The sequence below is a fragment of the Syngnathoides biaculeatus genome, chromosome 4, assembly GCF_019802595.1.
Source record: "Syngnathoides biaculeatus isolate LvHL_M chromosome 4, ASM1980259v1, whole genome shotgun sequence".
Classification (NCBI taxonomy): Eukaryota; Metazoa; Chordata; class Actinopteri; order Syngnathiformes; family Syngnathidae; genus Syngnathoides; species Syngnathoides biaculeatus.
In genome coordinates, this window is record NC_084643.1 from 2,406,079 (window position 1) to 2,423,432 (window position 17,354).

At 45.5% G+C, this 17,354-nt stretch overlaps 1 protein-coding gene across 2 annotated transcripts in view; it reads left to right on the forward strand.

Moving 5' to 3' along the window:
* The window catches only part of dtx1 (deltex 1, E3 ubiquitin ligase), a 44,626-nt gene that overhangs the window by 11,926 nt on the left and 15,346 nt on the right, over positions 1–17,354 (forward strand). For both annotated transcript variants that reach the window (XM_061817373.1, XM_061817374.1), the window contains exon 3: positions 16,027–16,741. In XM_061817373.1, the coding sequence (XP_061673357.1) occupies positions 16,027–16,741 (715 nt within the window). The remainder of the gene's footprint in view (positions 1–16,026; positions 16,742–17,354) is intronic.

Sequence of the window (17,354 nt, forward strand, 5' to 3'; positions counted from 1 at the left end):
GAGCATCCTGCAAAGAGTGGAAGGGCGAAATCAAGAAATATATCGAATTTAATAAATGTTTTTTTTTTTTTTTTAATGAAATCTGTTGCCTGGTAATATCCATTCCTCAGATGCTGCTGATGAAGTGGCGACACATGCCTGCCAAGCTTTGCTGGGAAACAGTTGTTTACAATTTAAAACTGCTGAGCACATCGAGTACAATGCCGCAAATGATTGATTTTGTTTTGGCGCTTTTCATGTAGCCGAGTATGTAGTAAATGTGCGTGGGGGCGATTTTGGCGGTCTGTGGGAGGGAGCAGTGAAATCTAGGGGGTCGATGTTAAAGGTCAGGGCGTTGCATGCGTCAGCACCACAGGGGTCAGAAGACGAGAATGAGCAAGAGCGGCTTCAAGATGCCATTTTGTATGTAAGGGGAGAAGGAAGGAGAAAAATGGCCCTTGTTTGTGTTTGTTTTTCTTTTATTGACTGCATAAATCACTGTGACTGTGTTCACTGTGGTGACGAAGCTAGCAGAGGTACACTCGTTGTCGTTCGGTTGCACTGAAACGCTTCGTCAAGGCAACGGCGGAGTCAACGTAGGCCAAACGCGCTGGCCGGATGCCACGTGGATGTGAACAGGACACGGGCCGGAGAGGAGGGTGGCGAGGATGGTCGACTGAGGTGAGGAGAGAAAAGGAACCCGGTGAGAGGTGTGGAGCGTTTTCCTGATGGGAAGTGACATGGCAGTCCAATGACTCTGTCGGACGCCGCACGTTTTTGCCTTTTACTAAGCATGCAGCTTTGAAAAATGGGCTGAGTCTAACGTCGCCGGGATCCATCCGTTGCATCATCTGTACATGGATGGAAAAATTAGCTTGGAAACAAATCACTCATCGCTTTATCTTTTACTTCCCTCTGTATTAGACCCGGTTTTTAAGCGGTGTATCTGACAAAGGATTATGACCGTGGTTACTATACCTGAGGCCAAATGTCAGATCAGATCAAATTCATACATAGCTTTTTTTCTTTCCACCAGATCATCCCCAAAATTTCAAAGTTTCTCCCTACTCATTTGATTGAGAGCTCATAAAAGATGCTAGTAGGCCTCATTCTTTGACATTACTATAACAACAAACATTGCTGTCTGAGACATGAATAAATTGTAGTTGCTTCGATTTATGGAGTTGATTGCTATTTTCAATGTAAGAATTTAAGTTGGAGGTGGGACTGCATCAGGGTTCCGCGCTGAGTACCTTCCTGTTTGCGGGAGTAATGGATGGGCTGACAGACAAGGTTAGACTGGAATCCCCTTGGACCATGATGTTCGCAGATGATGCAGTGAAAGCAGGGAACAGGCGGAGGAACAATTAGAAAGATGGAGGTACACAGTGGAAAGGAGAGGAATTAAGATTAGCCGAAGTAAAACAGAATATATGTGCGTGAATGAGAGGGGCGGTGGGGGAAGTGTGAAGCTCCAGGGAGAAGAGATGGCGAGGGTGGACGACTTCTATAATATTTGGGGTCAACGATCCAGAGCAATGGAGAGTATAGTAAGGAAGTGAAGAAACAGGTTCAAGCGGGATGGAACAGTTGACGGAAGGTGTCTGGTGTTCTATGTGACAGAAGAGTCTCCGCTAGGGTGAAGGGCAAAGTCGATAGGCCGGCCATGGTGTACGGATTAGAGACGGTGGCTCCGAAGAAACAACAGGAAGCAGAACTTGAGGTAGCAGAAATGAAGATGTTGAGGTTCTCGCTCGGAGTGAAATGAGCTCATTAGAGGGACAGCCAAAGTTGGATGTTTTGGAGACAAGGTTCGAGAGAGCAGACTTCGATGGTTTGGACATGTTCAGAGGCGAGAGACTGAGTATATTGCTAGAAGGGTGCTGAGGAGGGAGCTGCCGGGCAAAAGAGCGAGAGGAAGACCGAAGAAAAGGTTGATTGATGTTGTGAGGGAGGACATGAGGACAGCGGGTGTTAGAGAGGAAGAAGCACGACATAGGCTTAGATGGAAAAAGATGACCCGCTGTGGCGACCCCTAACGGGACAAGCCAAAAGAAAAAGAAGAAGATTGCTAATTTCTCTGACTGAAATATTTTTTTCAGGATGTTTTGAATTCTGTCAGCCGCTACCTATCTTCAACCTGCCAAGCGTGACTTTTATCTTCTGCACTGTTGTACTTTTTCTTCTTTCTCTCCACATCTGTGTCATATTTAGTGACACAATTCCGCATCTCTTCACTTCGACGTTTCGTGTTGTTCGGTATTCAGGGAGGCTCAGTTCTGACAAATGCTCCCGTGACAAATGCGTGACGACCGTGCTTTGTAGCCTGTTGGCTACATTGGATAGAAAGCAGATATTCATGCTGTCACACACGGGGTGTGTGTTGTATCAAGACAAGTGCCGAGTCTGACAGTTACAGAAAGCGTCATTTGAGACAAAAGCCGCGCTGACGTAACTCGGGCTGCAATCAGACCGAAAGAAGACCGAAAGCGCGTCACATTTTGGTTTGCTCTCAATTTGCGCGTTTGGCTGCGACTGCACAGCGGCGGCGTGATAAATTGCGGAATCCCAAATTAAAGCCCAAGGTTCTTTTGAGAACGTGTCATTGTCCCAGCGTGAGCTCTCGCAGTGGGCATTTCACACTTGCTCGAAAGCATATGACAGTACTGTGAACCTTGTTGGCACACGAAGCATGAAGCAAAGAAATGGAATTATTAGGGTTGACGATAAAATAATATTTTTGCAAACTGCCAGGTAAGCGTTTTGAGTGACGAGGCAGGAGATGAATGCACACATTCCTCCGGTACTCCTTTGCCTGCACCCCCTGATGCAAAAGTACTTCTATTTTGATTATTTTCCGTGAGAGCACTCAGCCGAGTCGCGATGTAACCCCATCACGTTTTATTATTAACGACTAAGATTTATCACACTGGCTGCTCCAGGTGAATTTCAAGGCTCAAAATGATATAACATATATTTTTTTTCATCTCGTAAGCATTCACGTAGACATAATGTGATACAGTATAGAAGGCAAAAACTGGCAAGGCAAACGGGCCCTTGAGGAATATTACTGCATAAAAAATACGTTGTTGGACATCTCGCATACCTCGGGAGGAATAGTTTACTGGAGTATAATCGTACTTTGCACACTATAACTTGATCGCTAATTATCCTGATCAGCAATTGAGTGTCGTGTTTCTTCCTTAGATCTGCTTTTATTCAAAACAATGTTTTGACAATGAACATGGATTGATCTTGTCTTACAGTGAAGAAAATAAGTATTTGAACACCCAGCTATATTGCAAGTTCTCTCACTTAGAAATCATGGAGGGGTCTGAAATTTTCATTGTAGGTGCATGTCCACTGTGAGAGCGATAATCTAAAAAGAAGATTTTTCTCACAATGTTTGATTTTTTTAACGATTTATTTGTGTGATACAGCTGCAACACCTGTCTATGAGCTAGAATTCTGACCCTCAAAGACCTGTTAGTCCCCCTTTAAATGTCCACCTCCGGTGCATGTACTATCCTGAATCAGATGCACATGTGTGAGGTCGTTAGCTGCGTAAAGACACCTGTCCACCGCCATACAATCAGTGAGACTCAAACTTGTAACATGGCCAAGACCAAAGAGCTGTCCAAAGACACCAGAGAAAAAATTGTACAACTCCACATGGCTGAAAAGGGCGGTGAAAAAAGGTCCACTGTTGGAGCAATCATTAGAAAATGGAAGAAGCTAAACATGACGGTCAGTCTCAATCGGAGTTGAGCCCCGTGCAAGATATCACCTCGTGGGGTCTCAATGATCCTCAGAAAGGTGAGGAATCAGCCCAGGACTACACGACAGGTCTTGGTCAATGACCGGAAAAGAGCTAGCACCACCGTTTCCAAAGTGACTGTTGGTAATACACTAAGACGTCATGGTTTGAAATCACGCATGGCATGAAAGGTTCCCCTTCTTAAACCAGCACAGATCAAAGCACGTCTTAAGTTTCCCAATGACCATTTGGATGATACAGAGGAGTCGTGGGAGAAAGTTTTGTGGTCAGATGAGACCAAACTGGAACTTTCTAGTCATAATTGCACTAACTGAGTTTGGAGGAAGACGATTGAGTTCCATCCCAAGAACACCATCCCTACAGTGAAGCATGGTGGTGGCAGCATCATGCTTTGGGGCTGCTTTTCTGTACATGGGACAGGACGACTGCATTGTATTAAGGAGAGGATGAGCGCGGCCATGTAGTGTGAGATTTTGGGGAACAACCTCTTTCCCTCGGTCAGAATATTGAAGATGGGTCGTGGCTGGGTCTTTCAACATGACAATAACCCGAAGCACACAGCTAGGAAAAATGAGGAGTGGCTCCGTAAGAAGCATATCAAGGTTGTGGCGTGGCCTAGCCAGTCTCCAGACCTAAACCCAATAGAAAATCTTTGGAAGGAGCTGAAACTCAGTGTTTCTCAGCTACAGCTCAGAAAAACCTGTCTGATCTAGAGAAGATCTCTGTGGAGGAGTGGGCCAAAATCCCTCCTGCAAGTGTGTGCAAACCTGGTGAAAAACTACAGGAAACGTTTGACCTCTGTAATTGCAATCAAAGACTCATGTACCAAATATTAACATTGGTTTTCTCAGTTGTCCAAATACTTATTTGCATCTGTATCCCACAAATAAATCGTGAAAAAAAAATCATACATTGCGATTCCTGGATTTTTCTTTTTGGATTTTCTCTCTCACAGTGGACATGCACCTACGATGAAAATTTCAAACCCCTCCTTGATTTCTAAGCGGGAGGACTTGCAATATATTTTGCAGGGTGTTGAAATACTTCTTTTCTTCACTGTAATACTGTGTGAAGTCAGTGTTGAGTGAATACGACGGTTTTGCAAGCCCCCTTTTTTTTTTTCATTCGACACAAGCCATTACATTATAAAGCTGCTATTTAAATGTGGCCGCTGCACAAAACCACGAGAGACTATAACGTTCCTCGGGGTCTACTCGGAATCCTAACGATAATAGATTTGAACACTGACGGCAAACAAGACCGCGAAGTCAATGGAGGGGAATCAAGGTAATCTTGCCATGTAATAAATACTTTGTTGCTTGTTCCAAAACATCATTAGCTAGCAGGGCTGGAGTCCCCGCTCTGAAGCTGGAAAACGGTGTGGGTGGTGTACCGCCGCCTGAGGCCCAATTAATCCCGCCCACTGTCACACTGCGGAGATTTAATTTCAAAGTTGACATCTTTTCAGCAAGAATTAATGAGTTATTCATTCACGATAACACCATATTACGTGTCGTCAGTCTCCCGCTTTGAGAACTTGTGGTCATCTGTGTGCGATGATTCTTTCGACTTTTCCTTTTTGGTTTTTTCTTCTTTTTTCACCACAGTCGGAACCAAAGCGCGAGTCTCCTCAGAACATTAATACTTTAATAGTCTTGCACTTTTTCAGTGACAGCTAATGTAATCCATCTGGTACAGTGTTACATCTTCAAGCTTCAAAAAAAGCCTCTTGCAAATACGTGCCATATTTGAGGCCGTTAATTTGGTATCCGACGTCTATTGTCAAGAAGAACACGACCGTGAATATTTTCCAGATGCTGACTTTTACCCTCGAATCGCATCCGTGACTATTGTTGCCCGTTAATCTCAGCTGATTATCCTCAATGAATGATGTGCGTGTTTTCTCATTTTAGCAACAAGATATAGAGGCAATAATTGTTCATTTTTGTTGTTTAAGGTGTGACAAACTGGTGGATAGGGCATAAGTATAGTAACTCATGACTCATAAGTCTCGTCTTTGAGCTCTGTTCATTTGCTGATCTCTTTCCTGTGACAGCCATGATGTGGTCATAAACGCAAGATCTGGCTACACTAGACAACACTTGTACTCCACTACTTTAAAATAATATGACTCAAGTAGGGCGGCACGGTGGCTCGGCTGGTAAAGCGTTGGCTTCACAGTTCTGACGTCCCGGGTTCAATCCCGGCCCCACCTCCGAGGAGTTTCCATGTTCTCCCTGTACCTGTGTGGGTTTTCTCTGGGCACTCCGGTTTCCTCCCACAACAACAATAATTGGACACTCTGAATTGCCCCAAGGTGCGATTGTTGCCCGTTGACAGCTGGGATAGGCTCCAGCGCTCCCCGCGACCCATGTGAGGATAAGCGGCAAAGAAAATGGATGGAGGATATTGCTAATGTTGTTAGGTAGGTTAGCAACAGTGACAATCCACTCAAATAACAATTTTTGGGGAGACTAAGTTCCATTTCTTACTTATGCTGCACTGACGAACGCTTCCCTTCTTTTCTCGCTCCTGCCATCCATCCATGCATCCATCCATCCACCCTTCCTGCCCGGCCGGGCTTTAACCGCGTTTGAGCGGCGAACAAATCTTCCCTGGCAACCCCTCGAGGGCCGGAGAGTGACCTTCAATTTGATCGTAATGAGCTGCCCACTGAAAGCTGGGATAGGCTCCAGCACTCTCCTGCGACTCTTTTGAGGATAAGCGGCTAAGAAAATGGATGGATGGATGGATGGATGACTCAGGTAAAAGTGAGGTAGTCTTTCAAATACTTACTCAGTACTCTTAAAAACTGCTCATTAAAGTTTTTTTTTAAAATCAGCATATGTATTGGACCATATAAAAGTATTTATCTTTGTTTGCATCAAATATTGAATAAAGAAACTATTTGCCGTCCAAAGGGTGAGTGAGGGAGTGAGGGAGACTCAGAGAGCGATGGATGGATCAATCCATCTGCAACTGACCGCAAGGTGTTTCCTCAAGATAGAAGTGGGCTCAAATATTGGCACTTGGGTACTGGCAGTGCAGAGAGACGTGAAAAAAATGTGTTTTGTTTTGAAAATCAGGTGCATCTATTGGCCTGGGATGACAAGGTCTTGGGAAAAAGTAAGACCACACGCATTTCGCTGTGCAAGCTAGCTAAAATGATAGCATTTTGGAGACTTTATTTGAAAAAGGATAGATCAAGTAATGAGAGAGAGGGAAAAGCTTATAACTTCCAAGAAAAATAAATCTATTTCAAAGATATCAATAGATCATGATCTTGAGGTCCAAGGTTGTTTCTGGAGATGACTGGCCCACTCCAAACTGGTTCTGCAGAAATAAAGCAATGAAGCCATAAACTTTCATCACATGAATTTGCATTTAAAGGCAAGCCTTTGAATGGTTTTTTTTTAAATTAAAAAAAAAAACATTACCGCAATATGGGACCAGCTTGAAACAACGGCTTAATTTTTTTGGTTTCTACACAAGTCCATGAAAATATTTCTGTACCGTCTGTTGTGCAAATCAGGTTTGGGGACTTCTGATTTAGAGAACTCCCTCCTGCCCTGGAAAGATGGACTGAAATCTTCCATCTTTCATTTTTGCTCGGCTGTTTATTCGTTTTGAGTACCTTGCAGAGCAAAATGTGCACGATCCAAACACGACACGGCTGATTAACTCTTTGAGTACCCCCGCCTCAATGACTCCGGTTATCGCTAGTTCCAGTCATACACGACGGTTGCAAGGTCATTTTATGAGCTAAACTACACGAGCCGTTCCACAGCGACTCATCTGTCACGTCGCTAAGTCAACTTTTTGCTGATGTGGCAAGATAGTGATGCAAAATGTCATTTGTGTGTGAGGCCTGTCGTGAAATATAATGTCGCTCTGTCTGCCCTGACAAACGATGGCACGATATTGTGCGGAGGACGCACGGCGCAGTGATCGGAAATTTCGGCCTCGCGCGTCTTTTTTCAGCTGTCGTGCATCCCGCAGGTAGACCAGCACACGCGCGCGGCGAGCCTCGCCGTCGCACACGTACGCGGTGATGTGGCGAGGACGGTCGCAAATTCTCAAGGTTAGCACGAAGTCTGGTGCCTGGCTGTGCTACTGCAAATTATTTTGGGAGTTTTTGTTTTACATCTGCAGATAAATTGTACGCTACTAGTCTGTTCCTGTCACTCGGGTGAAGCCAAGCAAGACTTTTTGGATTTTTTTTAGTTGGGGCGGGGGGCGGCATAGTGGATCAGGTGGTAAAGTGTTGGCCTCACAGTCCTGAGGACCCGGGTACAATCCCAGCCCTTCCTGTGTGGAGTTTGCATGCTCTCCCCGTGCCTGCGTGGGTTTTCTCCGGGTACTCCGGTTTCCTCCCACATCCCCAAAACATGCAGCATTAATTGGACACTCCGAATTGCCCCTAGGTGTGATTGTGAGTGCGACTGTTTGTGTACATGTGCCCTGCGATTGGCTGGCCACCAATTGCGGGTGTACCCCGCCTCCTGCCTGTTGACAGCTGGGATAAGCTCCAGAACTCCCCCCAAGCCTTGTGGGGATACGTGGCAAAAAAATGGATGGCTGGATTAATTGGACACTCTAAATTGCCCCTAGGTGTGATTGTGAGTGCAGCTGTTTGTCTCGATGTGAACGGCAGTTCAGGGTTGTAGTCCGCCTCCTGCCCGTTGACTGCTGGGATAGGCTCTAACACTCACGCAACCCTTGTGAGGATAAGCGGCTAAGAAATTGGATGGATGGATGGATGGAAGATTGGGGGAGTGGGTTTTGTGTGGCTCATTTCTGGAAATAAGTGGCGTTAACAAGGCACAAAAGTCATCCAGGGAACGTAAAATGGAAACGATTTAAAAACAATTAAATTCGAAAAAGTGTCAAATTTAAACCAACATGGTGATATTAAGAAGTGAAGATATCTTCAGTAAGCTGGTGACTTGAGCCTCTTTTAGCCTCATTTTGTGGTGAGAATCTTTCTTTATATCGGTGTTCACTTCCTCCTTCCTATAAGGCCAAACAAAAAAAAAAAAATCCCTTTTTATTGTCTTGACCTGACAAATCTCACCCTCGTCCTTCTCGTAGTCATTTTCTTCCCCGCCTCTGCCAAACACAACCACGACTGTGGCTCTGCGCATCCGTCGTGATTGCGGACAAAGACAAAATGAAGCTTTTGGGAACCCGAGCGGCAGCTCGCTCTCGCGGCACACGGTTAAGCGCGGCAAATGAATGTGTCACAGCGGCGGAGAAAATGAGCTTTGATGTCTGATTGTGCGAGCGAAGCGCAGCGCAACTGTGATATTGAAACCTACAATGCGGTTCTGTTCAAGCAGCTTAATGCCGGCTGTCACCCTCATTATTGCGGCCTCTGATCTCAGCTTGGTTGTTAATGAACGGTTAAACGCTTTTGACTTCACAGGTATGAACGGAGCAGCTACCTTTCAGTGGTATATGCATGAAATAATAATCTCCCCTCGTGATTTACAGTGACTGATTTGTTTGGGCCAGATGTTTTCGCTCGGTACGTGTGTGATGTATTTTTAACAACTAGGCAGCTTTCTGTTTCTTCATCATCTCATCCAACTTGGATTTATCTGTTTGGGGTGTCTTTTTGGAAAGTGCTTTTTCTTTGCCTCCTGCCTGTTTGCGTTATGGGCAAAGCTATCAGGTATTATTTTAATAACAACCAAGTCAATACTGTAATTGCGATCACATTGTTTCTACTAAGGTTGAATGCAGTTTTTGCTTTTTATTTTGCGTATGATGGTCTGCGGCTTTCGCATTAATGGCATTTCCATTTCTTTCAATGGGGAAGGATGATTTGCGATACGAATTTTTGATGTTTTTGAGTTGTGGACGTGGTCGCTGAAAGAATTCGACTCGTATTTCAAGGCCCCTCTGTACCACCTTTGGCAGAGCATGTTTACATGTCGGACTTGCTAACTCTAGGCAAGGTTTAATGTGATGTAATGTTATTTATCTTATTAGCTTATTACAATTTTGGTGGCATATTAAGATTTCCATCCAGTGTACAGAACACAGAAAATGACCGCTATCGTCATTTCAAGTCTCTGCAGTGACACAAAGATGGACATTTTTACATCCATCCATTTTCTTAGCTGCTTATCCTCACAAGGGTCACAGGGAGTGCTGGTGTCTATGTCAATGGGCAGGAGGCGGTGTACACCCTGAGACAAACAGCCGGACTCAAAATCACACCTAGGGACAATTTAGTGTCCAATTAATGTTGCATGTTTTTGGGATGTGGGAAGAAACCGGAGTGCCCAGAGAAAACCCACGCAGGCACGGGAGAACATGCAAACTTCACACAGGCGGGTCGGGATCGAACCCGGGTCCGAGGCCAACGCTTTCCAGCTGAGCCGCCGTGCCGCCGACATTTCTCCACTTATTACAATATTTTGCCACAGAAAAAATACATATATATGTTTGGTGTGTGTGTTTTTTTTTTTTTTCAAAGCACCTAGTTATGAGGTGAGTGCCATATTTGTACAAATCACACTGCTGGTATGTATTACAATGCATTGATTTGATTGGTTGATTGATGCAAAAAGTCATCATAGGTACAGCTCAAGATATACATGGTAACATACTCACCAGGAGCGAGTGTAGTATCAGGAGGTTTCGGGGTGCTGAGGTTGCGTGTCGGGTTGTGAAGTATGTCTTATGCCCATATTTTGTCATGACTGCATAATTTCCTCATGTCCTTAATGGGGCTCTGTTCTGTGTCCTTGAGTGATATCGCGCATCTCTGCACGTAGCTAACCGTGCTATATTGTATAAGAGAAACTTTGTAATAATCCATTGCCAGATAGAACCGGTCGAGACAGAAACCCTTTGTCTAAGTGGAAAGCCCCGATATCATGCCGCAGGTTTGATACCGCTCATGGTCCGCCCTTCTGACAAGATAAAGTATGAGTCCTTTCTCTGTACCTTCGCACTTGTGATCGGCTTAATATAGCCATTGTCTGTAACTCATAACTGCCCGGAATATACTGTAAGTAAATTCTTTGAATAAACTGTTCATCATCTCCAGGATAACCAACATTCTCACTCCCCGAAATTAAACGAACACGCGGAGGGGAAAAAAGCATCCTCCAACAGTATCCGCAGCACCCTCCAAAACGAGCTAGAAACATCCAATCAAGTCAGTCAGTCAACTAACTAACTAACTAACTAACTTCTCTCAGTCCTGTTCAAATGGACCACCAGGATCATTTCCATAAAATATCAGCACTATCTCCTTCCTGACAGCATAAACTGTGACCTATGACTAAATGCAGCAAAAATGAGGAGTGGTCACGATAATCCTGTTTTGGCATCGATTGCTTGGAGCTAAGAAACGTAGCACACATCCTTGTCGAAGCCGAGCAGTATCGGTGGAGCAAATTTTGAGGGAGTCGGTTGGGGCTGCGTTTTTGTACTTTTATAAGAAATGTCTCACCACACTTTTAATAGGCTTAACACAGCCTCCGAGAAATTAGAAACGCGAAGGATATGGCAGTGTCATAAAGCTTGCGATCCCGGTACTTCTCAGATGGAGAAAGCCTCGATGTGCTGAGCGTGATACGGGCCTTAACTCGGTGACAGACGTTTTCTCCTTGTCCAAGAGTTGAGCTTTGTGCGAGCAGGACGGAGTCCAGTGAGTGGAAAATGTGAGGAGCGGCTCAGCGAGACGGTTCTGGTGCGCGGCCAAGAGAGGCTGTGGAGGGGAAGGTTGACAAGTGGGCCGCTGGCAGCCTGCTCAGGGAAAAGGCCGCAGTTAACGTTCACATGCGGTATACTGCACTGTCGGTGACACTCGCGCCATTGAACGCATCCCACTACAGCACATTAAAATCTCGTGAGCCTTATTGAAAGGTTTTCAACATAAGCGTCAAGGCACTATTCGTTTCGTTTTGAGGCGTTTTGTTATTTGCGAGGTCAAGGCAAGTCATGCATCCCTCTGCCTCTCTGTACAAATTTAAACCAAAATATTATTTACAATCAACTAAAAATTGTGAGCACGAAAAAAACAATAAATCCTGGGTCCCTTCCTGTGGCCTGTGTTCTGTGCAATATCAATAATGTGCAATAGCAACAATGTTCTTATTATTTTTGTACCGTAATTCCCGGCCTTACAGAGCGCACCTGGTTATGAGCCTCACGCAATACATTTGTAAAGGAAATACCATTTGGTACATACATAAGCCTCAAGTGCCCACACAGAAACACGAGATATTTACAAAGAAATACGGTACACAGAGAGTTTAACGCCTACGCTAGAGCCGTGCTAACGCTAGTGCCGCGCTAACAGGGCCGGTTAAAAAAAAACATACCAGAAAAAATCACTGAGACACGGCAGTCACACGCTAGCGCAGCGCTAACAGGCTCGGAGCAGTAAAAGTCACTTCCTCGGCACATATATTCCACCAGTCTCACTCTTACCATTTCCGCTCGAGTGCCCCGTTGCAGCCGTGGGAAAAGGTTAAAGAATCGACTTCAAACCTGTTCTGTTCAATCGCCATTTTGGAAGACTGTGGGAGATGGTAACTGTTGTTAAGGGGGGGCGGAGCTGAATATTGCCAGTCGGAGAGATCCATTGGCTGTTTTTTCCCTCGTAGTAAGTTTGCCCCCGGTGAGGATCAGCGACCAATGGGATTCATTGTGCATGTGTGCAAAACGTACCACGATGTCTTTATGAATATGTTCACGTGGGCTTATATTGAGTTATCTTGGGTGCATGTCTAACAACTCTTTCGCAGATGCACAGTAACGGCGTCGTTAGACTTCCCATTTTAATATTAAGAACGATAGATTGAAGTATCTGATGTGAAGATGTTGAAAATGGAAGGCCTTTCTCCGTTCCTGTTTGACTGCGCAAAGGCGCGAAGCAAAAACCCGACGGAGAAAGAAATACTCGGATGGGTTTGTTGTTTGAAAGAACACGTTCTCATTCGTGTCTTTGTGATGAACGAGAAGAAATATTGAAAGGCCCGGCGACCTGTGACCTTGCAAATGCACATTTGGATGAATGGCTTGAAAAAAAGAAAATCCCACAGATGAACTCCAGGATGCTGTTGAAAGACTTGCGACGAGTTCTCGCTGCGAAGGGAGCTCAATTCTGTTTTATTTTCAATTTCTATCAGTTTAATACTTTTGGCAGATTTCAACTGCATGGCATCTGTTTTTATTTCTTGCAGCTGGCTTGTGAGGTTGGTCCCGGATACTCCCTTTGCATTCATCTGGTCCAGCCATTCAGGAGTAATTAAGGCACCGGTCAGTGCCAGAGGAAAACAAAATGGAAGTACACTTTGCCTCCAGCAACAAACGGGCTGCAGGAAGTTTTTCCTCCAGATGAGACCCGAAGGGGCCGTCGAGCGCACCCTGAACTTCCTTAACCTTGAGCGGCAGTGCGGTTAGAGTGCCTCTGCGGAGTCTGACGAGGCCATACATCACACAGCTTGCGCTCGCTTGATCGGAAGCCGAGGAAGACGGGGGGGTGGGATGGGGGGGGGGGGGGCAGGAAAGATGGCTACTAAAATCTCCTGGCCCCAGTCAGGAAGTGGACACTTTCGCTCTGTTTCCTGTTAGGAAGGACGTGGAGAGTTGCCATAAGAACGTCAACAACTCATGTTTGGATTTTTTTTTTTTTTTTTTTTGTGGACACAGCTGTAAATTACAGCAGTAAGTGTTCTGTTGTTTAAGCGAAACCTTCAAATACTTTTTTTTCCCACATTTTCTGTGCAAATCATGCCATCAAAACGGAATTTAAATTTAATTTCAACTTTAGTTTAGTTTAGGAATTCCAGTTTTCAATGATTTTCTTCCCATCTCCAGAGACTCGGCATCCATCCATCCATTTTCTTTGCCGCTTACCCTCACGAGGGTCGCGGGGAGTGCTGGACCCTATCCCAGCTGTCAACGGGCAGGAAGCAGGGTACACCCTGAACTGGTCGCCAGCCAATCACACGGCACATAGAGAACAAACAACCACATTCACAATCACACCTCAGGGCAATTTAGTGTCCAATTAATGTTGCATGTTTTTGGGGGGATGTGGGAGGAAACCGGAGTGCCCAGAGAAAACCCACACAGGCACGGGGAGAACATACAAACTCCACACAGGCGGTTCTGGGGTTGAACCCGGGACCGCAGAACTATGAGGCCAACACTTTACCAGCTGAACCTCCGTGCCGCTGATACTCTGCATATTAAGTATAAAATCAAAAATATACACTGCAGAAAGTTTCCAAATCATTAAAAGTCAGTTTGTCACGACCCACTGTTGGAAGCTGAAAATACTTCAGCACGATAAAGAACACATTTTGAAAACTGAACTGAAAAAGAAAAGCAATTCCAGTTCCGACCGTCCTTGAGAGATGTCGTGTGTGTGCACGTTTCTGAGCAGCTCCAAATCAAATTAGCCACGCGGATGAATCCTTGAAGGGGGGAAAAAAGTTCACATCGGTGGTTATGCTGATGCGTTCAATCCCTGCAGCCCGTACGGAGTTGCTAAAAGAATGCTGTTTTGTTTTGTTTCTGAACTGATTCTCAGTCTCCTTCTGCTTTTGCACACGCTCCCCTCACACTGTATTTTGTCGCAGCGCAGTTAAGCCGCATGAGAAAGGAAGGATGTCCTGGAAAACTTGCTGATGTGTTGGGATGACGTTTCCCGAGTGATGGGCCAGTGAGCTAAGTGACCACAAGTACCGTAATTCCCCGGCCTACGGAGCGCACCTGGTTATACGCCTCACCGAGTACATTTGTAAAGGAAATACCATTTTTTACATACATACGCCGCAGCTGCGTAAAAGCCGCGAGTGCCCACAGTGAAACCCACATTGTAACACGAGATATTTACAAAGACGGTACACAGAGTTTAACACTAAAGCGAGCGCTGTGCTAATGCTTGCGCCGCACTAACAGGGCCGGTTAAAAAAAATATACCGGTAAAAATCACTGAGACACAGCAGGGGCGGACTAGTAAAAGTCACTTTCTCTGCACATATATTCCACCAGTCTCATAGTTTAACGCTAGCGTGGTGCTTACGCCAGCGGCGCGGTAAAGCTAGCGCTACCCTGCTAAAAAATTTCTATAGAAATTCTATAGAATTTGCACAGAACAATTTGTTCTGTAGAACTTTGGCTGTGATTTTCTATAGAATTTCTACAGAACGATAGAATTTCTAAAGGAATTCTATAGAATTTGGGTCCTAAAGTTCTATAGTTCTTTAGAAATTAATGGAAAATTTTTAGCAGGGTGACACTAACGCTAACAGGGGCGGGTTAAAATAAAACTTACCAGTAAATATCACTGAGACACGCCAGTAACACAGCAGCAACACGCTACCACAGCGCTAGCACAGCGCTAACAGGTCACTTCCTCGGTGCATATATTCCATGGGGTCTCAGTCTTACCTTTTCCGCTCGAGTGCCCGGTAGAAAAAAAATGCACAAATTAGCCGCATCACCGCATAAGCCACAGGGTTGAAAGCGTGTGAAAAAAGTCGCGGCTTGTCGGACGGAAATTACGGTAGTTAGTTGCGCATTGGTGCTCAGAGTTTGGACACCGGTGCAGAGGATTGTGGGTTATGATGTCCGTTTCTCTGAATATTTGATGCTTCGGCTCAGCTTCTCAAGTTTTTCTTTTCTTTTTTTTTTTTTTTTTTTTTTTTTTTTTTTGATCTTACACGAGCTTGCTTTGTGGGGAGGAAGTTTCAACAATGTGAACCGCCAATCTGATGTGACAATTAGTAATATATGCCTGGAGCCTTTCAGACATTTATTACAAAGTAATCTTCATTAGCGGCTCAAGTTCCTGCCTCAGCGCGTATTAATTTCCTAATTGGATTAAGTAAGAGTTTGAATTGAGGTTAAAGTAGCAATTACACTTTTTATGATGAACTTGCTCACTGAAATCATCCTTTAAATTTCACATCTGTGCGACAGTGCCACAAAATACCGATGGTCCCTCTAAATCTTCCAAAGATCAGAGATCACAGAATATTTTTTCCTCATTTAAAAATGGCGAGAATATTCGTCACACAAGTTTTTGTATGATTATTATTACCGGTTTTACTGGGAGTATTTATTCAGTAGTAAATGTGCAAAGAATGCATCTTACGGCAGATGCATGGTGGGTATCTTTCACGGTTTCTACAGAGTCACATTCCAATATGTAATCGTTGAGGATTGCAAGTGTCATTTTAGTTTAAATGGCGACTAATCTAATGTTCCGTTTCAATTCTTTCTTGCATTTTCAGGGACCATGAGGCCAGTGCAGAGGAACTTCTACGAACCGTCCTCCGCTCCGGGGAAAGGCGTGGTGTGGGAGTGGGAGAACGACAACGGCTCTTGGACGCCGTATGACATGGAAATCTGCGTGACCATCCAGAATGCGTACGAGAAGCAGCACCCGTGGCTGGATCTGACCTCTCTGGGCTTCTCTTACCTCATCGACTTCAACGGCATGTCTCAAACCAACAAGCAGACCCAGCGCAAGCGGCGGCTTCGGCGGCGGATGGATCTTGCTTACCCGCTCATCATGGGTTCCATCCCCAAGTCGCAGTCTTGGCCCGTGGGGGCCAGCTCCGGCCAACCTTGCTCCTGCCAGCAATGCATCTTGGTCAACAGCACGAGAGCCGCGTCCAACGCCATCCTGGCATCCCAGCGACGGAAGCTCCACGGAGGGGCGTCCGGCGGTACGGGTGCCGCGGGAGCCCCGACGGCCGTGCGGCAGAGCAACACCTTTGCCGGAACTTCTCTTTGGTCTCCGACCTCGTCGGCCACTAATAACATCAGCGCGGGAGGCGGGCAGGCCAAAGACGAACAGGTTCGGGCGCCGTTGTCCCCAGCCAACTTTGCCGCAATGCCGTCCCATGGCCACAATGCCCTTTCTATCAACGGACAGAACAACCTGAACCGACCGGGCACTCAGCGCATCTCTATGGCCACACCAAGAGGAACCATTCCACCAGGGTAATGAGCTCCGTCTTTGTATCTTTGTATTTCTCTGTACTATTCGGGTTCACGTGATGATCGGTGCTTCTGCAGAAAAGCCCTGGCGTCTCCCACGTGTGTATCTGACATGGTTAGTGCTCCGTAATGAGCTTATGTAGGCCCCCGTAGGCAGGAAATATTGCGGCTCTTTCGCTCGCTTCTCCCTTGAACACATTTGTCATGATCACACTGTGCCGTTGCAGCGCCGAACTGTGGAAGTGTGCGACGTCACCGTCTTCATGGTTTCATTCGTTGTGTGTCTGAGCATGAGAGAGGAGTTGTGGCGTACTTATGAGGACCACTTAGCCGTGGAGGTCAGGTTCTACAGGGAGAAAATGAATAATGGATCGCGGGAAATTACGATTGATCTGAGTAGTTTGCCTCCGTAACAAAACATATGTATACTTTTTCTAATTTTCACTTGAAGCCTGGGGCACACTCCGGTCGAATCCAGTTGGGGGCAGACAATCGCATAAAAATAAGAGTTGCAGACACCCCCCCGCCCATTGAGCGATTGGCTATATGGATGGCCTGAACGGCAAGCCTGCATAGGCTATATTGTATGTTATAACATTTATTAAACCACAAAAAG